Source organism: Mauremys mutica, chromosome 6, assembly GCF_020497125.1.
Source record: "Mauremys mutica isolate MM-2020 ecotype Southern chromosome 6, ASM2049712v1, whole genome shotgun sequence".
Lineage (NCBI taxonomy): Eukaryota > Metazoa > Chordata > Testudines > Geoemydidae > Mauremys > Mauremys mutica.
Genome location: NC_059077.1, coordinates 73,289,601 through 73,317,063, shown reverse-complemented (window position 1 = coordinate 73,317,063; position 27,463 = coordinate 73,289,601). Strand labels below are relative to the sequence as shown.

General features: G+C 42.4%; 1 protein-coding gene and 1 long non-coding RNA gene across 3 annotated transcripts; both read left to right on the top strand.

Moving 5' to 3' along the window:
* The first annotated feature begins 2,882 nt into the window (after positions 1–2,882).
* Positions 2,883–7,054, top strand: LOC123372452. Its single transcript, XR_006580298.1, has 3 exons — positions 2,883–3,024; positions 3,576–3,723; positions 6,591–7,054. It is a non-coding gene; the product is annotated as an uncharacterized LOC123372452 (long non-coding RNA).
* Positions 7,055–8,048: 994 nt separating this feature from the next.
* LOX (lysyl oxidase) lies at positions 8,049–25,615 on the top strand. 2 transcript variants are annotated; one of them, XM_045022000.1, is made up of 7 exons: positions 8,050–9,427; positions 9,926–10,034; positions 11,474–11,611; positions 14,099–14,255; positions 17,376–17,471; positions 17,576–17,691; positions 21,365–25,615. In XM_045022000.1, exons 1-7 carry the CDS (start codon positions 8,710–8,712, stop codon positions 21,369–21,371), a joined length of 1,341 nt encoding a protein of 446 aa, XP_044877935.1. In that variant the 5' UTR covers positions 8,050–8,709; the 3' UTR covers positions 21,372–25,615. The 2 variants fall into 2 exon arrangements, with proteins under 2 accessions (XP_044877936.1, XP_044877935.1); XM_045022001.1 differs by lacking the exon at positions 21,365–25,615 and having other exon boundaries at positions 8,049–9,427; positions 17,576–17,695.
* Positions 25,616–27,463: the final 1,848 nt, after the last annotated feature.

Here is a 27,463-nt window from a genome sequence, read left to right as displayed (position 1 = left end):
AATGCTAGAGATGTGAAAACACCGCAGGCTAATCCATGTGATCTGATTCTGTTCTCCCCTCACTTTCCATTCAGACATGAGTCACAGATTTTATTTTTAATATTCTTGAAATGCTGACTTTCTATGAATGACATTGCTGGTTTCCATATTCATTGTATCACCATATAAAATTTATTCAATTTGAAGGTAAAGATTTTTTTTTCTATTTCCCAGTTATACAAATTCACCTTGGGATCTAGAAGTCAACCAGAGTGCTTTTCATCTTGTATGTTATCCTCAGTCATAGAGGTTCTGCAGGCCAGATTAATTACATCAGCTACATCTGTGCAAATTCAGATAATGTTAATAATGGGTTTCACAAGTGTCTCTGAAGGCATAATCTGAATACAGGATGTTGCCAGGAGTAGTTGAAGGCATAATTTACCTTCAGAATTTCTATTACTGGAGATGATGCACAAGATGGAAAGGAACCAGCTTGACTTTCACACCCCAAGTGGATATGACAGTTAGGAAAAAATTTTTTACTTGAAAACTAAGCAAATTGATATAAAAATCAGTGACAGACTGTGACGGAGCGATTCTGGCGGGACCCAACTGAGAGTGCCAAATCAGGACCAATTGCTCAAACAGGGCAGTCACAGCCCTAGGCTGGGGTTTTTCCACCTCTCAGGCCAACCAAACCAGCCAGACAAAAAGGACTTTGGTCTCACCCCACTGGCTAACCACAAGTCACACAAGCAATTTCCTTAGACACTCCAGTCTCCCAGCATCACCACCAGTGCACTCGTCCTGGGGATGAATGGTTATGAAAACCAACACCCCCATAAAAGAAAACGGTTCCCTCGATCCCAAAGGACCAAGCCCCAGACCCAGGTCAATATACACATCAGATCTTACCCACAAATCACGCTGTTGCCAATCCTTTAGAATCTAAAATCTAAAGGTTTATTTACAAAGGGAAAAAGGTGGAAATGAGAGGTAGAATTGGTTAAATGGAATCAATTACATACAGTAATGGCAAAGTTCTTAGTTCAGGCTTGCAGCAGTGCTGGAGTAAACTGCAGGTTCAAATTGAGTCTCTGGAATGCATCCCCCACTGGGATGGGTCGTTCAGTCCCTTGTGTAAAGCTTCAGTTTGTAGCAAAGTCCTTCCAGAGGTCAGAAGCAGGGTTGAAGACAAGATGGAGATGATGCATCAGCCTTATATAGACTTTTCCAGGTGTAAGAATCCCTTTTTCCTCACGGTGGAAACTTACAGCAAAAATATGGAGTCTGGAGTCACATGGGCCAGTCCCTGCATACTTTGCTGAGTCACAAGGCGTGTCTGCCTTCTCTCCATGGGTCAATTGTGTAGCTGATGGCCCTTTAATGGGCCATCAAGCCAGCTATGCCGGGCTAACATTAGCTTTGTCTGGGACACTTCCCAGAGGCAGAGCATAATACAGAATACAGACATTACAGAGCCAATACTTATAACTTCAACTACAAAATGATACGCAGACATACAGACAGCATAATCATAACCAGCAACCCAGAACCTGGTCTTAGACACCTTAGATGACCCCCTTTACCCAAGGTTTGGTGCCACTACAGGACCTTGGTTGCAACCCATGTTCTATATGGTCCCCATTTATATCAATAACGTCACACAGACTAAGAATTTGGAATTCAATTATGCCATTTTTACATGTCACCTTTTATGGTACAGCTGCATTTTAATATCACTTCCTCACATTCTATATACCTTTGGGGATATCCATATTAAAAGTTACGTTCCAAAATTTCTTAATGTTGCCCTTTAAATGAATGCATAAGCTCTTTGTAGTATAAACAGGAGCATCTTGAGAGGAATAGAGAGTTTCTATTACTTCTATATCTGGCACTGTATTTCGCTACCTGACTACTATGCCAGTTCTGGTGTCCACAATTCAAGGATGCTGATAAACTGAAAAGAGTCCAGAGAAGAGCCATGAGCATAGGCGCTGGCTTTCTCCGGGCTCAGGGGATGCTCAACCCCCTGCTCTGCCCCAGGTCCTGCCACCACCTGCACCCTTCCCCCAAGCCCTGTCCTGCCTCTTCCCGCCACCGCTCTGCCCCAGGCTCCTCCCCCACCTACCCCTTCTCCCAAGTCCCCACTCCCCTGCCTCTTCCTGCCACCAACCTGCTTCTTCCCTGCCTCTTCTCACCCAGTTCCACCCCTTCCCCTCTGCGTGCCTCATCCCCACTCCTCCTGCTTTTTTAGAGCCTCATGCACATCGCAAAACAGCTGATTGCAGCGGGTGGGAGGCGCTGGGAGGGAGTGGGAGGAGTTGATCGGCAGGAATGCCAGAGGGCAGGAGGCACTGGGGGGGGGGCAGAGGGGAGGAGTTGGCTGCCAGTGGATGCTAAGCACCCGCTAATTTTTTCCAGGGGTGCTCCAGGACTGGAGCACCCATGGAGTCAGTGTCTATGGCCCTGAGAATGATTAAAGGATAAGAAAACATGCCTTAAACTGAAAGATTCAAGGTGCTCAATCTATTATAAAAAAAGAGAGGTTACTCACCCTGTGCAGTAACTGCAGTTCTTCCAGATGTGTGTCCCTATGGGAGCGCCATTTCAGGTGTGCATGCGCTCCATGTGCCTTCAATTGGAGATTTTTGGCAGCAATGCCTGTTAGGCCCATGCAAGCACTCTACATATCTCATGTCCTGCACTAAGTATATATAGGGCTGCACAGATATACCGTCCTTCTCCACCGCAAAGTCTGGTAGAGGACATTCTGAAGCAGAATGGAAGGAGGGCAAGTAGTGGAGCAACCATAAAGACATACATCTCAAGGAACTCCGGTTATTGCACAAGGTGAGTAACTTCTCTGTCTACTTGAAGAGTGTCCCTATGGGAGCTCTACTTCAGGTGACTACTGAGCAGCACTCTCAGCTGGAGTGGAGAACTTCAGAGCTGAATCCAGGACTGTAAACAAGACTGCATTCCCAAGGGCACCATCTGATCTGGAAGATGGAACTACTGTATAGTGTTTGGAAAAAGGTGTGTATTAATGTCCAAGTTGCAGCCTTGCAGATCTCAAGTGACGGAAATGTTCTTGAGCAGTGCCATAGAGTTAGAGAGAGCCCTCATGAAATGGGCCAATATCATAGAAGGAGGTTGCATATCGATAGATTCATATAAGAAAGTCTCTGGATGGAGGTTGTGGACCCTTTTTTGCTAGGTCAGCAATTGACACTACCAGTCACAGAGTCTTCCTAAATGGCTTGGTCCTTGGGTGGGAGCTTTCACCTGAGGGAAAAGTTTCTCCAATCCTTTGATAAATGTCACTGTTGTGGAATGAGCAAACACTGAGAACCCCTCAACTGCGGAGTGAAAGGCCATTATAACCGCCAAGTGAACTCTCACAGAACTCATAGATAAACCTGTCATTTTCAATTCCAGAAAGTAGTCTAGAACAGCTGAGACAGAAGAATAAGCAGGTGAAAGACATTGCTGTTCACACTAATGGTTGAATCTTCTCCACTTTTGAAGGTAAGTATTTTGGGTGGATGCTTTCCTAATGTTCAACAATACCTGTTGTATTTCCACAGTGCAAGCAGTCACTATTCCTGCAAACCATTGAGAAGCCCCATCTTGAGGTGAAAACCTCCTAGGTTGGGGTGAAGAACCTGAACAGTCTCTTGAGAAAACAGATGAGAAATTGCCACAAGGTTGATTGCAGATAGCTAGGTGAATCAGGTAAGGATACCAGACGTGTCTTGACCCTGGATATGTCTTGTCTGATCTTGTTTACCGCTTTTTGTATTAAAGGCATTGGGGGAAATGCATACATATGTCCCTTCATCCATGGGAGGAGAAAGGCATCTCCCAGTGGGTGAAGGCCCAGCCACCCTTCCAACAAAACTGACTGCACTTATTATTGGGGATGGTAGAAAAAAGGTCCATCTCTGGAAACCCCCTGGTCAGAAATATGGGATTGAGGGTCCAAGAATCCAATTCCCACTTGTTGTCCTGGGAGAAGAGCCTGTTGAGAGTGGCATCTGTGGTGTTCTGAATGCCCGGAAGATAGGCCACCAAAATGAGGATCTGATTGGCTATGCACCCGTTCAATAACTTTATTACTTCAGAACAAGGAGAAGGGGATCACATTTCCTCTTGCCACTTGATGTAAAAAGGCAGTCATTCCTCTCTGCCTTCAACTCCAGAAGGTTAATGTGTAATTGAGATTCTTGGGCCAACCATCTTCCCTGAACAGTATGTGACACTAAATGTGCCCCCCAGCCCAACATCTGTTGTTATGGTGATGGATAGAGATGACTGGGTAAAGGGGACACCTGCACAGACATTGTGAGAATCCTTCCACCAATTGAGTGAGAATCTCTTACTTGTCAGTCTAGCCTGTGTTTAATCAGTGAATAAACTGCTCTGAGTCATCATAGAAGCAGCAAAGGCATAACCTTGCATGATGTGTTACAAAGGTACAAGCTGCCATATGTCCCAAGAGTTGGAGACAATGTACCGCCACAGTCTGACAGGGTTGTGAATCTGTCCATGGGAAGGCACAGCATCCAGAGAAGTTCCTATGAATTCTATTCTCGGCGCAGGGGTCAAGATAGATTTCTTGATATTGAGCTGAAAACCTAGCCTAAGGAACAGGGACAAACCTCATTGTAAGACCAGCTCTTAATCAGCCAGTTATAGAGGTACGGAAATATTATTATCACCTGTTGATGAAGATAGGCGGTGACCACTGCCAGAACCTTCTAAAATATTATTGGAGTAGGGGTAACAAATGGAAGTACTCAATATTGGAAGTGGTCGTGGCCTACCACAAAGCAAAGGAATCTCTTTCAGACAAGTGAATCATGATATGCAAATATGCATCTTGAAGGTTGAGGGGTGAAAACCATCCCTGGATCCAATGATGGAATTATAGCTGCAAGAGGAATCATCCTGAACTTTCATACTTTCACAAAGTTGTTTAGGAGTCTTAGTTTTAAAATGGGTCTTCACCCTCTGTTCTCTTTTGGGACCATAAAGTACTTGGAGTAAAACCCCTTCCATCTGTGCTGAGCAGGAACTGGTTTTATAGCTCCTAAATGTAGAAGATTGTCGATTTCCTGTCACAGCAAATATTCATAAGAGTGATCCCTGCAGAGGGACAGGAAAGAGGAGTGAGATGGGGGGGAAGGGAAGTAAAATGGATGGTGTATCCCAATGTTATGACCTCCAAGATCTATATGTTGAATGTAATCTGCTCCCATGGCAGTTGAAAATGGGAGAGGCGGCCTCCACATGTGGGGATGCAGGCAAAATGTTGCAGCTGGAGATGCAAAAACCAGGAATGATTTGGACCTTCAACCAAGCTGTTAAAATTGACATTTTGTCAACGAGGAGAGTTGTGTGGTGGAACCAGGTTCAGTGAGTGGTCTCTTTCTCTGAAAACTTGATTGCGGCCTTGGGAGCTCAGAAGGTCTTTGGAAACCAGTGAACTGGATGGAACAGGATTTCTGGGCTGCCTGGGATCTATTGTATCTCCATTTACTTGCAAGCGTGTAGATCTCAAGATGGCTCTGGAGTCTTTCACCGTGTGCAATGACTCATCAGTGTTCTCAGCAAAAAGTTTCAAACCATCAAAGGAAAGGTCATCTGTATTTTGGACTTTCCCAGGGAATCCAGAGAGCTGGAGCCAAGATGCCTGTTTCGTGACAACTGCCATGGAGAAGGAATGAGCAGCAGTGTCTGGCGCATCCAGGGAGGCTTGTAAAGATGTCCTGGCAAGCAGCTGACTCTTGGCTATGATGGCTTGGAACTGCAATGTTATTTATTGTTTGTTATAGATATTACCCAATTAAGCAAGGTACTTATGCACATGAGTAATCCCATTAATTTGAAATGGGACCATGCTGAAAGTTAGTCACATGCTTAAGTAGCTGACTGAAACATGACCCAGTAAAATACATGAACTTTTAAAATGAAGAAGTACTCAAATACATGGGCAAGGTGAATGTGTTGTGTTGAATACCTGTTATATCACTAGATTTTTAGGGCAATTTTTATACAATTATACTGGGGGGACAAGAGAGTTGGATGGGTTAGGAGTTTTGTAATGAGCTTTTCACCTCTCTATCTCTTGTTCAGAGCCAGTGGTGGGCTTTTCAGTGGCCTATGAAAACAAGTTAATCATCCTAGTCCAGTTCCTCAAGGATAGGTATATTGGCAATATTTGCAGAGAGGACAGGGGCTGAATGAACTTAACTAAAAATGGAAGATCTCACTTTCCAGGATTGTTGCCAGCACCTTTTATGACTCATGAGCTCTACATTCACTAAAAATTAAAAATAGTTCTTTGGAACAAATGATAAACAATGTCTGATAAGTGGGCAAGACTATTCCCAATTATTGGTTTCTTCAATTTCAGGAAAAACAGTTATGTAATCAGGCAAAGCACAAGAGTTGTGGCCAGAATCCCAGTGTGTGGAAACATTTTCTAATATCACACATTGGTATACAACCTGCTATTTGTAACACTAGTAGGATTTATGGGAAGATTAGAAAGACGGAGACTTCATTTTCTTCAATGTTATATTTTCCTTCTTTTCTAGACTTTCCATTTTCCTCAGTCTTAGTCATTGTTCCAGTCAAGACCTAAAGTGGAGGATAAAATATTCAGAAACCACATTAAAAAGGTCTGAGAGACTGAGATGAACTGTCTGAAAAATTAGAAGAAAATCTCGTCAAAAGAAACAGGAGAGTAATGGCTTAACAGTTGCTTGGCCTGGGCATGTGAGGGAAGTTACCATTTACCTGTTTTACTACTAGAAGACCCTGTCCTGCAAACGCTACCTACCAAGTATTTTTAAACTATCATGAGCAGGCCACTTCAGCCAATGGGATCACTCCTGGGAGAAAACACTATGCTAGTCAGGAAATGGTTGCAGAACTACCAGGGAAATTTACAACAGGCAACAACAAAAATCCCTACTGGTTTTAACACCTGGTATAGAGGAGCCTATTTTTATCACCATTTTAGTTACAGCAGCTGGAAAGCAACATGGTGGTAAAAAAAACAGCCCAGCAGAGAGAGCCCTGTCTGCACTAAGGCTCCCACCATTTCTAAAACCAATTCCACTGAAATTATTTTGCATATGTGGCAGTAATGGCCTTAGTGCTCCTTTATTTATCTAGCAAAGGCCACAGGTCCTGCAAATGCACCTACTTAACTTTTCAACCATTGAAATGAATAGGACTCCTCCTAGTAAAGTGTTATACAAACAGTATTAATTTTCTTATTTATTATTAATATTATTATTTGGATGATAGCTTAAACATCCTTGTATTGTAGGATCAAGTCCAATATTTATACTGAAATTATAACCAGTACTGTACAAATGGACAATTTTTATGTTATTGCAAAGAGTAGGTGGCAAATTTGTCCAGAACCAGCTTTGCATGGCACTGTTAGCAGGTTGCTAACCTGAAGGTTCAGGAGAGTTAGGAGAATCTATTTAACTGAGGCAAGAAATTCCAGCCTGGCACTGACCCAGGACTGACAGGGTCGCGTGAAAAATCCTCACTAACAAACTAGGGCTGATTCTGTCCCATTCCTTTGAAATGATTCATGAGCAAACATTTGCACCTGTAACAGCCACTGAAAACACACCAGTCTGGAGTTTGTCTGTGCTTCATGGATGTTTAGTTACTCCCAGACAGTGAAACAGTCTGCTCTGATCCAAACACAGTGTTTATACATTTTTTTAAAACAGGAAGGGGAAAAAGTCAGATCAAATACCTTTCCTCTTCTCCCGGCTCGTCCAGGGAAAGCATAGCTTTAGGGGACACTTGCCTGGCCAGGTTTATTTGTTCTGCTGATGGGCTAAGTCTCTCTCATGTGAAATTTCATTTTTCAATGAACACTTACTCTGGGAGGCAAAGTTGTAGTGCATTTCTCGTGTATCATGCAGAAATCCAGAAATGGATAGGCAAGAGTTTATTTGCTGAGGGGTTTACCTCAATTAAAAGGGCATTAAGGATACTTGACTGTTACTTAACTCCTCAGCAGTGACCATATTGTGGGAGATGTTTTGGCCAGAATATTTCCCAGAAACATGTTTCCTCTCTTACTAAGCGCTCACCCCAGTCTCTCCAGTGCTGATGAGCTAATAGCATTTTTCCTTTGCATATTTTGGCATTGCCCCACGGTCTGGCAGGCCGTGTGTGTCTGAGCGCACTGAGATGCCTGCAGGCTCGCCCCAGCTTGAGACGTGCAGCTAGAGGTGTATATATAGAGAGGGAGGGATCCTTTTGTCTCCTTCCCCCTGCAAAGAGGCTCTGTGAGCGCGGGCAGCGGCGGGACAGATGTGAGGCGCTGTCAGACTCGCACGTTCCCCATCGCATTACGTGAGCAAACAGCGGCGGAGCAACCCGCCAGGCGGGCTTGTGTAACTTTGCAAATGTGCCAGAAAGTTTAAAATCCCTGAGCCCTCCTCCTCCCGCCTCCAGTCCGGACCCCAGAGAAAGCCGGAGGACGATGAGAGGCGGGTTGTTTGCTGCTGCTGCTGCTATTCAGAGCCGTGCCCTGTAAACACCCCGCGAGCGGACAAGCTCCCTCCTTTCGGAAGGTCTCTGCCTCCCCGGCCCGCCCGCGGGGATTGAGCCTGGCTGCGGCCAGCGGCGTTTGGCGAGCGACCTTCGCGCCCGCCCGGGGCTATTGAAGCGGGGAAGATGCACGTGGCGCTGGCAGCGGCTTTGCTCGCCCCGCTGCAGGTGTGGGTGTACCTGAGCTGCGCCCGGCCCGCCGGCTGCCAGCCGCCGCCGCGCCACAACCCGCCGGCGCCCGCCGCCTGGAGGCAGAGGATTCAGTGGGAGAACAACGGGCAGGTGTACAGCCTGCTGAGCCTGGGCTCCCAGTACCAGCCGCCCCGGCGCCGGCAGGCAGCGGCCGCGGGCAGCCCCATCCTGCTGCTCCGAAACAACGCCACCGCCCCCGCCCCAGCCCCGCGCGGGGCTGCTGCTGCTGCTGCTGGTACTGCTGCTGAAGCCGGCGCTGCCCAGCCGCCGGCCGGGGCCGCCAGCAGGGGCTCCGGGGCTCGCCACTGGTTTCAAGCCGGCTACCAGCCGCCCCCCGGCGGCACCGCAGGACAGAGGAGCCAGGGAGCCACGAGCGGTTCAGCCCGGAGCGCTCCCCAGGGGGCGTCTCGGCCCAGCGCCCCCCACAGCTCAGGCGTCGGCCCCAGGAGGGGCAACAGCACCAACCCCGGCAGCCCCCCGCCGCTGAGCAATCCGAGAGCCGGCCGGGAAGATGCCATGGTAGGAGACGATCCCTACAACCCCTACAAGTACACGGACGACAACCCCTATTACAACTACTACGACACCTACGAGAGACCCCGCCAGGGCAGCAGGTACAGACCCGGCTATGGCACCGGCTACTTCCAGTATGGTAAGAGCCCCGCACCCCTCGAGCGCGAGCAGTAACCCCGCGCCCCAGGCTCGGGCGGGGGCCCCGCCGCCAGCTCTTAGCTGGGCTCTCCGCTAGTTCCCACAGCCCTCCCCGCCTCAGCCCGCAGCCAACTCAAACGCCAGCACAGCACATAGCGATAGGCTTTGGCAGGGGGCTCGCATCCCAGCATGCTCGGGGGAAATGACCAGCCCTGCCTGCCCCACACACGAGGCAAAAATCTGACAGGGTCCTAGGATTCCTAGGATCATATGGTAGTCTGAGGGGCCCGAGCCCGCAGGATTTAGGAGGCGAGAGGCTGGCTGCAAACAATAGGCTGTGCCTGTCGAGCGAGAAGTTTAAATGCTTCTTGTGACCTAAAGGATGGCAGGAGCCTATGGCCAAAATAACTTCTTCTCATGCTTGAAAATGAAAAAAAATGTTGGCAGACGTGGTCTGGGTCTGATCGTGCTGTTGTGTGGTTGGTTTGATGAACTGCAGGTCTCCCTGACTTAGTCCCGGATCCCTATTACATCCAGGCATCCACATATGTCCAAAGGGTGTCCATGTACAGCCTGAGATGCGCTGCCGAGGAGAACTGTCTGGCAAGGTAGGCATCTCTGCTAACTTCTCCTTTACATTAGCCTCAGGCACTGCTTCAGTTTCTTCTAGCCTAGGTACCCAACAGCAAGGAAACCAGGAGGGAAAGTAAAGACAGAGGGCTTAATAACAGGTTCTGAGTCTAGCTTCTTTTTGGGCCTGGTTATAATGTTTTAACAACAGACAACAAGAAAGGGTAATGTACTAACCAATATTTTTTAAAAATGACAAGTCCTTTTGGGTGCCTCCAGCTGATAGAGTTTAGCTCATCTGAGATGTCATAAAGGAGCCTGATTTCCAAAAGGTAGGTACTCTGCACTTTCTGAAAATCAGGCCTCTGTAGCTTCAGAAATGTTTAGATACACCAAATCACTTACCCCTTTTGAAAATCCTTGTCCCTGGTTTTACCTGGAATCTGGTCTTTTTCAACTCTCTCCCTTAACCTGAAGAAATCATTGTTTCATTTTTAAAAAGTCACCAGCTGCTCGTTTGTGTGGGTTCACAAAATACTGTACTCCCTGTTCTTGGGCACATGCAATACAACATCTGTAAGACAATCTAGCAGAAAAATATTTGCGATAATCTCTTAGAATTTTGAAAAAAAAATTCTTTACTAGTGAGTTGTCCCTATTACTTGGCAAAACAGGGATTTTTCCTGTTTTGACTGGAACTGAAATTAACATGGCTGAGTTTCATAAATTTAACTTGTATAGTACCTTACCATGCAAAACAACTTTGTTTATTCACCAGTTTCATAAACTGGTTGTAGCATAGCATTAAGGAATCATTTTTGTTAGTTTGCTGCAGGAAAACCAGCAAAGGGAGCACAAAAGGTTGATTATGTGGTTCTTGTTGGTAAATTGATAGTTAAAAATCAGATATTTAAAGAGTTATAATTAGTTTAAGATAGGCCAAATTGGGACCAAAATGTCTTGATTGTAGCCTTTTAAACTACAATGGAAACAAAATCTACTCTGGCCATGAGATCAACTACAAGATATTTTGTTTGGCAGAAACTATTGAAAAACAGTTTTTCATGCCAAACAGGGACATTTTTACAGCTATTCATTGTTAAAGTGATCTTATGCCCCTGGCTATTGTTAAACACCATTGATTTCCCTAAATATCAAAGCATTTCTAACCAGTGCTCATCAGGTATCAAAATCCTGCTCTTACTGAAATCAGTGACAAAAATAACATCAACAGGAGGACTGAGTCCTAGAACGTTACTAAAGCCTGCATCCAATACCAGAAGCTCCTAGGTACACCATCGAGCATTCTTGATCATCCTCAGCTATTTAAATTAATGGGGTTGAAGGTGCTCAGCAACTTGCTAGTTAAGACATCTAGTCACAGAAGGTTGAATGCTAGATCATAAGCCAAGAAGAAGCAATCTTGAGTGTTTAATATTTTGTAAATATACTTATGCCTCTTTTTACATCATTGCAGTTCAGCTTACAGGGCAGATGTCAGAGATTATGATGCTCGAGTGCTTCTGAGATTCCCCCAAAGAGTGAAAAATCAAGGCACATCAGACTTCCTACCAACCAGACCGCGATATTCATGGGAGTGGCACAGCTGTCACCAGTGAGTGAAGTGCCCAGTATGGTACCTTCTACTTATCTTTTTAATTTGTCATTTGTTAATTGCAATGTGATATGTTTTGTTACTATCTAGGGGAAATATAGCTATAGGATTTTGCTCTCCCCTCCCATTTTATGGTAATAGCTCATTATATAGCTACGCATGAGGATGAAGACTTGAAATGATCAAATGAAAATAAATAGTTCATACTCACATACGGATGTGACAATCTGGAAGCCTATGCAATCTCAAATCAGTTTAGAATATTCGGTCACATATCCCATCTATTGAATTCAGTTTTGCATAAGTCTATTGTCCATTTACCTATATATTAAAGAACTAACCAGTGAACTTAAAAAAAGTTACAATTATAGTTAATGCCCCAAAATGTATTTTTTATTTACACATTCACTAAAAAAAAGGAATATTCAAATACTGAATGTGTCATTTGGTCCTCTAACGGGCCATTATTTCATGAATCAAGGAACATTTTCCTCAATATTGAAAAGAGGAATTGGAATGGTCCTTAATAAGCACTTGTACCTATATGAAGCCTTAGGGTGGTATCTCACTATCATCTTCATCTGAAAAGAACTGGAGTTTTACATAAAAAGCAATGCCACAATAGATACCATTTAGCTCCGATATACAGTGCACCAATATCACCTTTGCAAGATGAACATTGATAGACACTTGGCAAGACAAACACTGGAGAATATTTGTAACATTTTGGGACCTAATAAAACTGAATATGTGCACTTGTGTCTTTTCCAAGAGGCTTGGAGTATACGAGTTTGAAATCTTGTCCTAAATTTAGATATTTCATATCAGTTTGAGATACTTGAGGAAAGTATATGTATTTTCTTCAATTTATTTAAAATATGACTCTATAGTTGTGTGTACATAATGATTAATTTTAATACAACAGAAATAATGTATTCATTGATAAAGTGATGACTGGACACTGAATTCCATCTAAATATGTACCACAGACGTTGCCATGGGCCTGATCCAAAACCCTTTGAAGTTAGTGGAATTTCTCCATTGATTTCAAGGGGCTTGGGATCAAGCCTACAGCAATAGGTCAAATTGTAAAATTGTTTATTCCTGATGGAACAATTACTATCAATTCAAATGAAGTTTATTTGATGGTTTATTCAGAGTGTAGAAGCCTTTGGTAAAGTCCAAAAAAAAAACCCTTTTGCTCTGTGAATGTGTTTTAGTTTTAAAAAATTTAATGTGAAACTGATACTTACAAAGGTGACAGATTGATAGCACTGCAAGCTGAAATCCTTCATCCACAGAACAGGTAATCCTTGCCCTGCCAATAGGCCCTATAACCATACTGACCAGGGTGCGAATGTAGTTCTTTCAATACTCATCCAATTCTTGGACTTTGAATACGCTGCCAACAAGAATGCCAATTGTGGGGATGGTTTCTATGATGTTGACACTAGTCCATTCGTAAATGAACTATAACAACCAATTCATTTCTCAAATGACCTGCCATCAGATGGTACTGTTTAATCATCATCATTCTCTGAGTCACCTTGTCATCCAAGTTTTTCCTTGGTGATTTTATATAATGTCTATTTTTCATTAAAAGGTGTTTGAACTATATTTTATTTAATCTTTTACATACACACAGCTTGCTAAAATCTTTCATAAGCAACAGCAGCAGAATGCTACAAAGACAAGCTGCTGATTTGTTGGCTCTTGCTAGTTTGCTTTCTCCATCTATGTGAGAAAAGTAGAACCATAGAACAAATAGGTGTGTCACAGCTAGTGAGAGAGACCTAGGACTGACACTCTTTCTCTCTCTCTGACTGGAATAGTGTACACTGTGAAACCAGCAAAAATGTTTTTGCAGAACACCTTAACATCAAACCAGCAAGACTTTGAATGTCAGTTTATACATTTGAATGTAAATAGCAATTCCTTCAGCTAATCCAATCTGTAATATTAGTACATAGAGGATGAATCTCTAAGCAGAGTAGATTGTTTGCAAATATAATTATAAAACGTCACGTCTGAGGGACAATGGAAGTGGAAAAATAACCACAACCCTTCAGCCCCTTCCAGAAATAGCAAACTTGCCTAGAATTTACAGTATGTAAGGTAAGCATTCCTAGCCAAACAAACTGTGCCTGAAGGCAAACATTATAAAATACACTGTTCATATTTGAGTGGTTCAAGTGCTTGCTAGTGTTATTGAAAAAGAGAAAACAGGAAATTTTGGGAAAACAAAGCCAATACAGAACCATTCCTTTAACAAATTAAAATGTGATTTGTTTTAGAAGGTTGTGTTTTTATACAATAAAATTTTTTTTTACAGTGGTGCCACTGAGAAAAATATATTAACCCATTAGTTTTATGTAAGAAACAAAATTTGGCAGGATGCACGATAAGGTAGATTAGATAGGAAACATGATTTAATAATGTTTTGGCAAAATCTGATCTGCCTCTCCTAACTGACCTGTGGTCTAACAGACATTACCACAGCATGGACGAATTCAGCCACTATGACTTGCTGGAAGCAGGCTCACATCGGAGAGTTGCTGAAGGGCACAAAGCAAGTTTTTGTCTTGAAGATACCTCCTGTGATTATGGATACTATAGACGATATGCATGTACAGCACATACACAGGTAAAGAGATGTTTCCAAAGAACCAAGAGATTTTCTTTCTTGCAGTTTGCCTTACTTGAGAGATTTTATGTAACATTACAGGCCCCAATGCTCAGGTGCCTTAATTAGCTATGAGATAATCACCCCAGGGTAAGGGGAATCTACTGGTGGCATAAAACCAGCATAGCAGCTTTTGTAGTCTCCTTCCACTATAGCCCTGTAGGGGGTGTGGCTGCTGGAAGTGGGTGGCTGGGGCTTTCTTGTACCCTGGCAGGTCCCCTGGAGCCATTGGCAGCTGATGTACATTAAAACAGTCGTCTTTTACATATACACGGTACTCTGACTTAGATTGGGGGACTGGCCATCAGACAGCAGGCCCAGGATCAGGGGCAGTAAAGAAATCCTTTAAGGTCTTACTCTACTTCTCTCATCCCAATCCACATTCTGTCATCTTTGGCTGCAGTCAAAGATCAGAGCTAGTGTTCTTTCTTCTCAGAGCCTGATAGTGCAAGGTGCTGTTTCCTCAGTTCCCAATGTTATCAAAGGGGGTTTGAGGGGATTTAGTACACCACAGCATCGTGCTCTGTTCATACATGTAACAGACATTCAAATTACTGGGAACTGTGTGAACATCATGGGCAAACTATATCCCATTTTCTGCAGAGGTAGTAATTTTATCCCTGAGAAATGCCAGATATTTTCCCATGGTGGATGTATCCATATTTAAATCTTAAGTACTGTATAATGAATTATCTACAATATGTAAAGTTTGTGAAGGGGTTTTAAAAATAGTCTCTCTTTGTGTAGGTTACAGTGTTCACCTAACATATATATTTTACAGCTGGAGTACTTTTGTCACTAGAGTCAAGGCTGTGTCAGTGTTTCCACTGTAAACCCATATTTTTAGGGGTTGTAATTGGACTGTAAAACTTTGCTTCAACCTCAAACTTGGCACGTGCAAGTAGGGCATAAGCTAATTACCAGCTGGGGTCAGGAGGGAATTCCTGAATGGCTTTGTCTTGCATAGTTAAGTGCCTTATGAGGATTTTTCATTTTCCACTAAAGCATCCTATACTGGCCACTGCTGAGGATATCAGACTTGATGGACCATTGATATGTTCCAGTGTGGCAATTCCTATAGTCCTAGCAACAAAGTAGGAGGTTTTTTGGACACACAGATCTGGAAACACCTCTGTGGTCATTTTGGATACCCTCTGAATTCTTTCAGACATTTCTGATGTTTCAAAACCTGTATTTGCTTGAAGAGAAAAACCCTATAAGGCCATTTTTTGCAGAACTAAAGCCGTAGACAAATAAATTACAAAGATAGCCCTTAAACTCTGCTTCCTATGCCAAGAGCGTACTTTACTCTTTGCACTGGATGCAGAGTTCATCTATGGCCAAAGCTAACACTTCTTTGAGGTAGTCCAAGATTCTAGTGGCAATTAAATTCACATAAATGAGTTGGGAACTGGAGAATGGGATTCATTGAGCATGCATCTAACGTCCTAACTCACTGAGCAAAGTTCTTTCTTGATTTTTCTTATATTCAATAAATTTAGAAGGAAAATGGTTTAAAATGGAGCTGCCAGGACAAGAAACAGGAGCTGTGTATCCCTCCCCAACTTATCCCACAAAAACGGTGATGAATATTTTTTGCTGAATTGGTCTCTAAGATTCTAAGTCTTAAGCAGCAGCTATAAGAACTTCCTCTTCAGATAGAAGGGATCTAAAATGGCATTAGCAAGCAGTACGTCTGCGACTTTATCGGTGCTGTACTGTCTCATGCAGGATCCTCCTTACACCTACCAAACTTTTCAAGTGGCCTTGTACTTTCTCCCCAATGGACCAAAATAACTCCTTTGATTTCATTTAATCAGGTAAATAGGTAAGGAAAAAAATCACAGGTGTTTAGTCAAAACTTCAGATGTTTATTTGAACTGTGTACCCAAGCTTCTTGGGCCTGCAAATCCAGGATTAAACTATCACAAGATTTCCAGTGCTTCCTGCTTCCTGTCAGGCTGAAAATACTGTGAGAACAGCCTCCCTCATAATATTTCAGCAGTGCTGGTCCCAAGCCGAACCAGAAAGTGGTACATGGAAAAAAGACAATAGGAAAAATGATAGCCAAAACTTTCTGAACCTCAAAAGCCATTCAATTGAAATTTAGAGTTTTTGGTGTAGATTTTGGTCAGTTCTTACTTTTTCTGAAATGATTCCTTCACCTCTTGCAAATAAGCGACACTTTAGGTAATGCTGTCAGATAGTACTTAAATACAGTGGTTTTAAATTTCAGGGATATGTAATCAGTAAATACCTATTATATTAAAAAAGTGTATAAATAGTAAGACTAGTTCAAAGTTTTCCATTGAAACTGTGTTTTGCTGGAAAACTGGGTTCTCAACAAAATATTTTCTGGGAAATGAGTCTGCTTTCCGCAGAAAATTTTGATTTTGAATCAAACTGATCACCTGAAAAATGAAAATTTTTAAATCCTGAAATGGAACCATGCTGGCTCAGGCAATTGTAGTTTATCCCCTATAGTCTGGTTGGGGATCCCAACCTATATCTCCCATGATGTGCTATGATGCACAGCCTTCCCTCAGCAAGAGGGGAGACAGTGGTGCATCATGCGAGATATAGTCCCTTGGGAAGCCCAGTCTATTAAGAATGAGAACATGAAATACCTGAACTATAAATCCCAGGAGCCCCTGCAGCAGCCTTTCAGAATTGAAATATTTCTGTTTTGGGCCACAATATTTGTTTTTGATTTTTCATCCAAAACTTTCCATGAAAAACAACCCTTATTTTCCAACCAGCTATAACAAATACCTATTTATCCAAAAGAGCAGAACAGCTTGTAAGTGATGCTCCAGTCTCTCAGATAAGCATTGTAATTACTGGTATGAATTATGAATAGTTAAAAGTCAATACAATGGCTCTGTCAGAGCTAGGCAGTACTATTTAAACAAACAAAACCCAGAATGTTCAGATTCAATGCTTAACTCATTCATTGGTGCCTTTTTTCCCTCCCAATGATGTGCACGAAGGAAGCATCGTGGTCTTACCTGAATTTTTTGATGGTGTTAATGTTGATTTCTGAAAATATATTCCTTAGACTCCTTTCTTGCATATTTTTAGGGACTAAGTCCTGGCTGTTATGACACCTACAATGCTGACATAGATTGCCAGTGGATTGATATTACAGATGTAAAGCCTGGAAACTACATACTGAAGGTATGGGGTGTGTTTTGAGAAATCATAACTATGAATCCCTTTAAGCCAGCACAGCAGGTTATCAATCCAAACCCAGTTGTAAATGGCATTTTCCTTCCTTCAAGGTTAGTGTAAATCCCAGCTATTTGGTACCAGAGTCTGATTACTCCAACAATGTAGTACGCTGCGATATCCGCTATACAGGCCATCATGCCTATGCCTCTGGCTGCACAATTTCACCGTAAGTAGATTCCTCTTTCTTTGTAACTATTTTACACTCATAAAATTAATATTAGCAAATAGGTTTGTAGTATCTAGGGATGAATTTTGCATTGAATAGATAATTACCAAATGAGTTCTAGTGATGCAAACTTTGTAAGTGTATAATTTTATACTTCGTATGGAGTGTGCTAGTTTGGATTACAGATGGAATTTAGAGAGGGTTTTTTTGTGTGTGGGCAGAATGGGAATGATTATTTTGCTAATTACAACTGCATAGCTTTCAAATTTTAGCTTCTTGTAATGAAGCTATTTTCTTCAATCTTCCATCAGATTCATAGAACCATTTGAGATGGAAGTAACCTACAATAGTTTATCAAGTTTATCCATTCCTCTCCCAGTACAGAACACCTACTAAAATTCTTGTTAGAAAAATTTGTTTTTGAACTCTTGAATTCAGGATTTATAGCAGGGGTTTTCAAACTGTGGGCCGGGACCCCTCAGAGGGTCGCGAGGTTATTAAATGGGGGGTTGCGAGCTGTCAGCCTCCGCCCCAAACCCCACTTTGCCTCCAGCATTTATAATGGTGTTAAATATATAAAAAAACATGTTTTTAATGTATAAGGGGGGGTCGCACTCAGAGGCTTGCTATGTGAAAGGGGTCACCAGTACAAAAGTTTGAGAACCACTGATTTATAGGGATTTTAAAATTGCTGCTCCTGGATTCCCAGCTGTTCTCCTTGGCTCAACTCCCTTCTTGAATTTGCAGTCACAAGCCTTCTGATGCTTATCCAATTGTCATACAGAGCATTCACAAAAAGCTGTTGAACAGGTTGCTGAGAGGCCCTTGAAACATTTTGTTAAAAACAAAACAAAAAACATATTCACTTACGTATTACTGTCTCACTGCTACAGCAAGGCCCCCCAGAACAGTTCTTCTAGCAACACCTCATTTACTGTTTTACATTAGCTCCCTTGGTGTTCAAGCAATAATCCTTAACTATGTCTGGCCACAAATTCTTTTGTAAAAAGTGTATGTACATTGAACAAAATCAGTGTTCTCTTTGTATTTTAGCTTAACATAGCCTATGAACATTACACAGAAAAATAAGTACTATGTTATAACCATATAGAGGAGTGGACTTTCCAGTTATTTTTATACAATACATGATTACAGAATCACATTATTCATGTGTGACATTTAGTAGTTGGTTTAATCTGGCTGGAAATAACAAATGAGAGCATTAATCTTATGTAGAAACCTTGGTGACATTATTAGTTTTCATTTATTGCTTTGGAATTTAAATAAGTGGTCAGTGTGGATAGACATAACTACCTTAATGAAGTCTTCACACTGATCTCATTTGGATGCTGCTTAATTACTGTGTCACGGAGCGCATCACTCACTGCTGAACTGGCACCTCCTCCTGGTCGTTCTGGGGATTAGCTCGAGGCCAACACCCACGTCTGCGGTCTGCACCCCATCAGGAACCGCAGAATCCTCTTCGTGGCTGGGCCCTCTGGCCATGTCACTATCTGTGTTCCCCCTTTTTGGGGGAGATTTAGCTCTTTAGTAGTCAAGCCACGTCCCCAGTGGCGACTATATTCAGTTGTCCTGCCACTTCCTCAGTGGCGAGTGTGGGGGTCCAGGCCCGCTCACTACTCCAGGTCCCAGTCCAGGAACGCTCTGAACTGCAGTTACTTACTGCGCTCCTTTGCCTCTGCTATCACTGAATTTCCCCTGGCCACTTCCGTGCAGCCACAGCTCCCTCCTCAGTCTCAGCAGCCCATCTGGAGCTCCTTCTGTCTTCCTGGGTTCCTGCCTGCACCGCTCTGTCCAAGATGCTACAGGGTTGCAGCCTACTCAAGACAGAGTCCTCCTCCTTGAACTCCAGGCAGCTACTGACCCTGCTCTACCCTAAGGCTCTTTATAACCCCTTACTGGCCAGTGTGGGGCTGATGCCCCATCACATACCAATTGTAAGGCTTATCCAGGGCCGCCCAGAGGATTCAGGGGGTCTGGGGCAAAGCAATTTTGGGGGCCCCTTCCATAAAAAATTGCAAAACTATAGATTATATTCTTGTGGGGGCCCCTGTGGGGCCTGGGGCAAATTGCCCCATTCTCCCCCTCCCCCCCGGGCGGCCCTGGGCTTATCTCACTTTGAATTTACTACAAAGTCCTTTGTCCTGGGAAATCAAACACTGATCAAGCAGGGCTAAAACGACAAACATTTGTATCACCCCTGTGTGAAGACCTAGGCTCATATCACACCAGTCTCAAAGAATAAGATAGGTCCATCAGTGACCATTAGACAAGATGGGCAGGGACTCAACCTCGGCCTCTGGGTGTCCTTAAACCTCTGACTGCCAGAAGCTAGGACTGGATGACTGGGAACTGATCACTCAATAAACTGCTCTGTTCTGTTCATTCCTTCTGATCCATCTGGCACTGGCCACTGGCAAAAACAGGACAGTGGACTAGATCAGTGGTTTTCAAATCGTGGGTCGCGACCCAGAATTGGGTCGCAGAATGTAAGGCATTGGGTCACAGTGGCTCTGGTTAGCACCACCAACCGGGCTGTTAAAAATCCCGTGGGCGGTGCTGGGCTGGTGCTAAGGCAAGCTAGTCCCTACTTGTTCTGACATTGCGCTGTGCCACGGAAGCGGCCAGCAGCAGGTCTGGCTCCTGGGTGGGGCAAAGGGCTCTGCGTGCTGCCCCTGCCCCGAGCACCAGCTCTGCCTGGCCAATGGAGCTTGGGTGGGGGCGGTGCCTGTGGGTCAGAGCCAGGCAGAGCCACTTGCGCGCCTCCACCTAGGAGCCGGACCTGCTGCTGGCCGCTTCTGGGGCGCAGTGTGGTCCCAGGACTGGCAGGAAAGCCTGCCTTAGCACTCCTGCTGCGCTGCTGACCGAGAGCCGCCTGAAGTAAACCCATGTCCCAATCCCCTGCCCCATTCCTGAGGGCCCCCAAACCCAGAGCCCTTTCCTGCACCCCAAACCCCATCCCTGGCCCACCCCAGAGTCTGCACCCCCAGCCCTGAGCCACTCCTGCACCCCAACCCTGCCACAGCTGAGCCCCCTTCCACACTCTGAACCCCTCATTCCCAGTCCACCCTGAAGCCCTCACCCCACACCCCAGCCCTGAGCCCCTCCCACATCCCAAACCCTCATCCCCACCTCCACTGGGTCACCCAGTATGGCCATTTTCAAGTTATTAAAAGCAACAAGTTAAATGGCCTTGGCCTGGTCCTTTATTTGTTCTCACCACCAGAGTGTCTGTGCTTGTGGGAGAATGAGGTGTGCTGCAGGTTATGAGTGGTTATTTTTGGCAGAGCAGTGTGAAGAAACTGTCATGGCACCTCCCTGCATTAGGACTAGCTCTAATCAGAGCCTCCAGTAACAGAGCTTCTATTCATTTGAATTCAAGAAGGGGAGGAGAGAGAAAAGGTTAACTGAAGGATGTCAGTTAGGGTTATGCCCAGTTACTTTGCTTTGTAGCCTCCCCGCTCTCAGCTTCCTACATTAACAAAATACTGTAATGATATTCAAACGTACAAAGGAAAGCAAGTGCTCTAGTTCCTTTTGTGCTGCATGTTCATACTGATGCATAGGTATTTAACATAGGTGGGTTAACTTTGTTTAGTACTGGGTTGCTAATGTATGAAATTTTTAACAAATTTTTCCTTTTTTTAAATAGATACTAAGATGCAAGAAAATGGACGAGTCAGTGCCCACTGTTTTGTACTGTAATATCATTATATAAACTTCAGTAGAATATGAACACTTTACAAAAAGCAAAAAAAATTCAACACAAACTTTTATGTCGTTTTGAAGCATAATGGCTGCTTCATAAAATGTGTAACTGGATTTTTAGCACTCAAATTGTCATTTACTTAAAAAAACTTGCAATGTGTGGGATTGGTGATTTATGCACAGATTTTCAAATTCTAAAGGAAATTAACTCATTCACAGAAAAATAAATTTTTTTTGTGTTTTGTTTTGTTTTAAACTCCACTGGAAATCAGAGTGCAGATAATAGCAGAGTTTGGTCAGTACACTATCTGTAAATGAGCTGTAATCTCTTTTAAAGGTAGCAAAAACTTATAGTACTAAATAAAATGCAGTAAGTAGTAGTAATGCTGGCTAGCTCAATGAATGCCAGATCAAAGACCAACTTGGGAGTGATGCTCCTGCCGTTACAGTAAAACTAATTGGATGCAGACGAGAAAAGTATCCCTGGTTTTCAAGGAATATTAACATATAGCAGAAAAATGTTCATGTATTCATTAGTTACACCCCATATACAAAATTTATGTTTATTTTACATTTTTAATATATTAGTAGGTAAACCATTTTCTCAAGCCAAATGCATACTGGGGCTTTGGCCATAAGCCTGTTTTACTTTTGGAGTAGAATTAAAGAACTTAGCCACTTTTCTCTGTGAATAGAGATTTTCAAAATGGGGCTCTTAAAAGGATCTACCATTAATTCAATGTGAGTAAAATGAACTAGGATGAGCACCTGTCCAGCAGAAACAAGGCCTCTGAAAGCGACATTGGATAGTCCCTAATCATTAGCTGGGGGGGGGGGGGGAAGCATGAATTGAACAGGCCAACCAATTACAATAACTGACAAGAGGCAATCAGCTCAGAGGCACCACAAACAGAAATAGGCCAAAAGACCTATCAGAGTGTTCTTATTGAGAAAAGGCCTTTTACTTGTATTCCCATTAACATTATTTTACATTTAGTACTGTACTTGATTCTTAATTGCATATTTGGCTATTCAAAGAATGAAGCTTAAAATATTATACAGTATGTATAGAATAATAGTTGGTGTATGCAACACAGAAAGTACTTTAGTTAGGTCAATCATGAAATATTCAAAGTGAAAAACTTTCAGCCCAAATTAACGAGATACATCATGCTGCTTACTGGAGGGGGTTCACAAAAGTACAATTATTTCACGTATGCAGTGGACCAATCAGTAAGCTAAAACAGCTGTGATTTTTGTTTTTTAAACTGTGAAATTATTTCTCACAACATTGTCCTGATACTTTTTCCAAAGATCACAGATGGTGCAAGGCTCAACCTGCAGCTCACAACAGCCAAAGCTCAAAACCTTTAGAGTTTTAATGGCATTTATCTTTATGTATTTGTGTAGCTTGAGGAATATTGGGGTGTTTTGTTACAACTTTGGGAAACATTTTAAGCAATATTTGCCAATATTGCATGCAGTAGAACCATGCAAATTTAATTTTGAATTTGTGTTAGTTATCAGAATATCCTTGAGGACTATCGATCAGCTTATGTATATATATGTATATTTCCTACATATATTGTTGTTTTAAGATCATCAAATGTTTCTGTTCAAATCACGATCATGTTCTGGCACAATAAACCTAAACAACTGAAACATCAACACTTAGCCAGACTGACACTGATGACCTAAGAACCATTAACTCATTGAGGGCATGGCCCTTTATGACTACTCACTCACCTTTCACTTCTGCATGCAGGATTGGTCCAGTTTACATCTGCAGGCTGCTAAGTTTTCCATTGGTTTTCCTCATTTGGTTGATAAATGATCATTTTAGTCACTCACCAACTGGGTATCTAACTCAAGCAATAAAGTTTGAAAACTACAGTTGGTACATTTTACTGTAGTAGGGCTCTATGCACATCAGCAGTTAAAGTTGTGCCATTATTTTCATGTGTTTATAATTGTACAACTATGTTCCAGACTGAAGTTTGGCTTTTGAGGTCTGAGCTCCAGAACAATTTTTGTAAATGGATTTTAAAAAAAAGCGTGCGTGCGCACACGTGTATGAACGATCGAATGCAGGTACATTTATACCTCCTGTCAAAAGTGATTCAGGCCAAAATTTCCAACCTGGGATGAAGGCTCTGATTCTGCAACTTCTTGTGTGTGGGCAACTTGTACATGTGCAGTTGCATGGAAGTCGGAGGATACGTCTACACTGCAAACATGTACCGACTGCAGCAAGTCTCAGAGTTCAGGTTTCCAGACCTTGGCTGGTGCTACACAGCTAAAAATAGCAGGGTAGATATTCGCGTTTGGGCTGGAGCTCGGGGTTTGAAACCTGGTGAGGGGAGTGATTCTTACAGCCCAAGCTGGCATGTCTCCCACATTTCAGGTCTACTATTTTTAATACCATAACAGAAGTCCCACAAGCCTGGTTCTGTAGAGCTGGACTCTGAAAACTGTAGGGCACAGCACATTTAGGATCAGCCATTAGCCAGGAGCTGTGCAGCCAGGAGGCACTCTGAGGTGTGGTGTTCTAAGAGTAGTTCTGGGGGTGTTTACTCTGTAGATGCCCTGAGATCTGTGAGATTTTCCTGTAGCTTTGCAGGTATCTGCAGTGTTGGAGAGCCACACTCTCTACTTACCTCCCTACTGGATGATACCTCAAAAACTGTGGAAGTTTAAAAAGTTTGCCTTTGGCTCTCCCGTAGGAAGACACATTCTGGCCTTTAGTGCTGGTGCTTGGGATGCCAAATGATCCACTGATTTAAGAATCTTTAATTACTCATTGACATGGTAGATGTTAGGGCTTCAAAGACACCTTCATTGGTAAATGAACACATTTTACATGTTGATCTGACAGACAATGGAACTTCTTTTCTTTAGCTAAATACTGTACAAGTTTTAAAACATTTTAAACAATGGGAAAAGAAATGAAATTTGCTCACTGTTCAAGAATACTCTTGCTTAAATCAAAAGCTAGGAATGTCAGAAATAAAGTTGGATAAATTAATACAATCTGTCCTTAACTAATCCTGCTGAGCTATAATGCAGGAATAGAGAAAAGTTGATTTATATAGTTTATGAGCTAATGTTAATAAATGGAAGAGTGCTGGCCATAATTCTCAATATCTTGGTCACTGCAGGTTTGACCCAGGTACCTGAAGCCTACTTTTTTCATGCTGCAATATATTTAAGGGAATGCTTGCTTTTTTGTAGGAAATCTGTATACATTGTTTTGATGTAAGAGTTTATTTTATAAAACAAATTTTATTGTGTAATCATTTAAAATAGGCTTTGGGCCTGTTCCTGCAGTCTTTGAAAAGGAGCTTTGCCCTTGATCTCAAAGAGTGTAAGATCAGTCCAAGAGTTTGCAAAATTTCAGAAGTATAGAAATACTTCTCTTGCAGTTTCAAATTTCCTTTGAAAATGTTAGAGCGTGCATGAAGCAATTACCTCCCACATTTCAGGTCTTTAGAGAAATGTTGCACATAAGGAACATTCCCATGCAACAGACACATTACAAGAGGGCTTTGCTATAGTTGTAAAATCTTGAAATACATGTTTGATAATAGGTGCATATTTCTAGACAAATGTATTAAAAGAATGAGAGATTGGTCATCAGTTTGAACCAACAGATCATGTAGATGATATTTTTATGTTGCACACCAAAGTTTACTATCTAGTATTGAATGGTGCATTCACCAAATTTACCTTCATAGTCCTTTTATATATCTGTTTTTTTTAGTTGTATTTGTTCATACCAAAAGGTTTATTTTCATTCATAAGATATTGAAAGTGGTCTATCCTGTGCCTCACATTATGCCAAATATGGTCTTTTCACATTTCCCAGATTAAAAAAGGTGCTGAAATAACTTGAATTAAAACCAAGAAGTGTATGCTAATAGGAGGTTATTTTTTTGTTGTTGTTTTAGCAACTAAATGCTACAAATTCAGTGAAATGCCACTTGTTTTTGCAATTTCTTGAAGGAGTTTTCAATGTTTCCTTCACTGTTTTCCAAGAATCTTAATTTTAAAATCTCTATCTTTATTTGAAGAGCTTTTATTTATAATATTCAGACACTAGCTTTGTATTCTTCATTGCACTTTCATATTCTTGTGTTACATTGCCTGTATTATGGTTGCAAGTTTATGTGAAAATGACTTGAATAAAATGTTTCAAGTGTTCACACTGTCTATCCTGCTGCACCTGAGTTCAACATGGGCCTGATCCCTTTGTCACTGAGGTCAAATGGAGTCTCTTCATTGTCTCCAGTGGCGCTTGGCTGAGGCTATATAGGTGTCAAAATGGGAACGATTAAAGTTTGCCAAAGTTATAAGCATCTTATAAGTTACGTCTTATAATGGGAAGCGTCAGGCAACCAGCAGCAATATCAACTCTGCCTATAATACACAAGAATTAGCACAAATACATAACATGTTTATAAATCTTAGTACTGGGTTCTAAATTAACTTTTGGGTGTAGATCTTTAAAACTCTGAATCCTCTGGCACCCAATTGTCTGAGATGGCCCTATATCTAATCATGACAACTAAGCCAGCTGGGATTAGTGAAATGTGTGAATATTTTAATAAGGTGATCCCATAAAGTGCTTGGGCCTGTGCTAACTTTTGTGTCTCGGGTGCATGTGCCAGCAAAAGAGGAGGGGTGAGGGGCTGGGAATTTATTATTTTACCCACAAATGCTTTCTTCTAGCCACAAAAAAGGAAGCAGTCAATACTTGTTTGGCAAGTGATGTTACATGGCAAATGTCTGAAAAAAATGTAGAGTACAGTGATACCATGTATGTAACTTACGTAATTAGGAGGAGGAGGAGGAGGAAGGAAAGGTCTTCTAGTATGTCCACACAACATTTTGGAGCAAGTCTTGGGCCTCTGAGCCTGAGCTCCAGCCCAAGCCACCACCTCAAAGCACTGTCTCTACAGTTGTTTTTAGAGCGCTAGCTTGTGCTCACTCCAAAATGCTGTGTAGTCATACCTTTAGCGTTTCCTGGTATCTTCCCCTCTGCAAATATTTTGGAAATGCCTGTCATTCACTGTAAACTAATAAAAAAAATTGCTCTTCAAGAAGTATTTCCTAAGCCCAGACTTAGTTCATCTGTGGCAGAGATGGTTTCACAGCATTAAGAGAGGGTGTGAACTCAATAAAGCAGGAAAAACACTCCAACTTTCCCTTCATTTTGGCCAAAATTTTAAGAAGGGGCTCCTGCAACATCCTCCTTGTAACAAATCCTGTTGGGAAGTGCTTGCTGCCAGAACCCAAGTCTAAACACTCCACGTTCAGAGGCTAAAGCATAAATAAAATGAGGGCCCCATTTGGAATCTGCTCTCCCTGGAAGCCAGTCAAATCCAAAGTGACCTTTAGGCCATGACGAAAGATATTTCATTTAGGATTTGAAAACTTTTTTTGTGCTCTAATGTCTGTTTTGAAAGCCTGAGCCGCTACATTATTTATTTCTATAGTAATTCTCAATCTGTCTTTTTAGAGTATCAAGGAAAATAGAATTGAATAAGAGACACTATTTAGATACAATGATGTTCTGTTACTTGGAGAAGATATGCTTTGTGGAACCACATACCAATACCACATACCATACCAATAATATAGTATAATGTATTTTGTCATTTGACTTGGGTAATTCTGATTTGAACTAGAAACAAAATAGAAAGTGTAAACCAAAGCTAAATTACCATATCAAAACAACACATGAAAGTACGTTACACTAATGCCTAACAATACAGGAATGGTGGGATGATATATCCTACAGCTAGATCAACATTCACACTGTACTAAGGACACACCGTTAGCAATCATCTAACAAGAGCACCAGAGGAAATAGAGCATGAACCTAGAAACCAGTTTGAAGAAATCATTCCAAAGAACAGATACCATAAGGAAATGAGTGGGCTTAGACCTTCTAACACACCTGGCTCCATGTAAGCCAGAGAGATGTAATGGCACATCTCTAGCCATCCCGCAGTTCCTTCAGAATTTCAATTTTCATAGAAAT

Excerpts from the sequence above, each read along its gene's own strand:
- LOX (XM_045022000.1), top strand. The coding sequence starts at position 8,710 with ATGCACGTGGCGCTGGCAGCGGCTTTGCTCGCCCCGCTGCAGGTGTGG. Across the intron at positions 9,428-9,925 it reads CACCGGCTACTTCCAGTATG|GTCTCCCTGACTTAGTCCCG; the intron begins GTAAGAGCCCCG and ends GATGAACTGCAG. Across the intron at positions 14,256-17,375 it reads CATGTACAGCACATACACAG|GGACTAAGTCCTGGCTGTTA; the intron begins GTAAAGAGATGT and ends GCATATTTTTAG.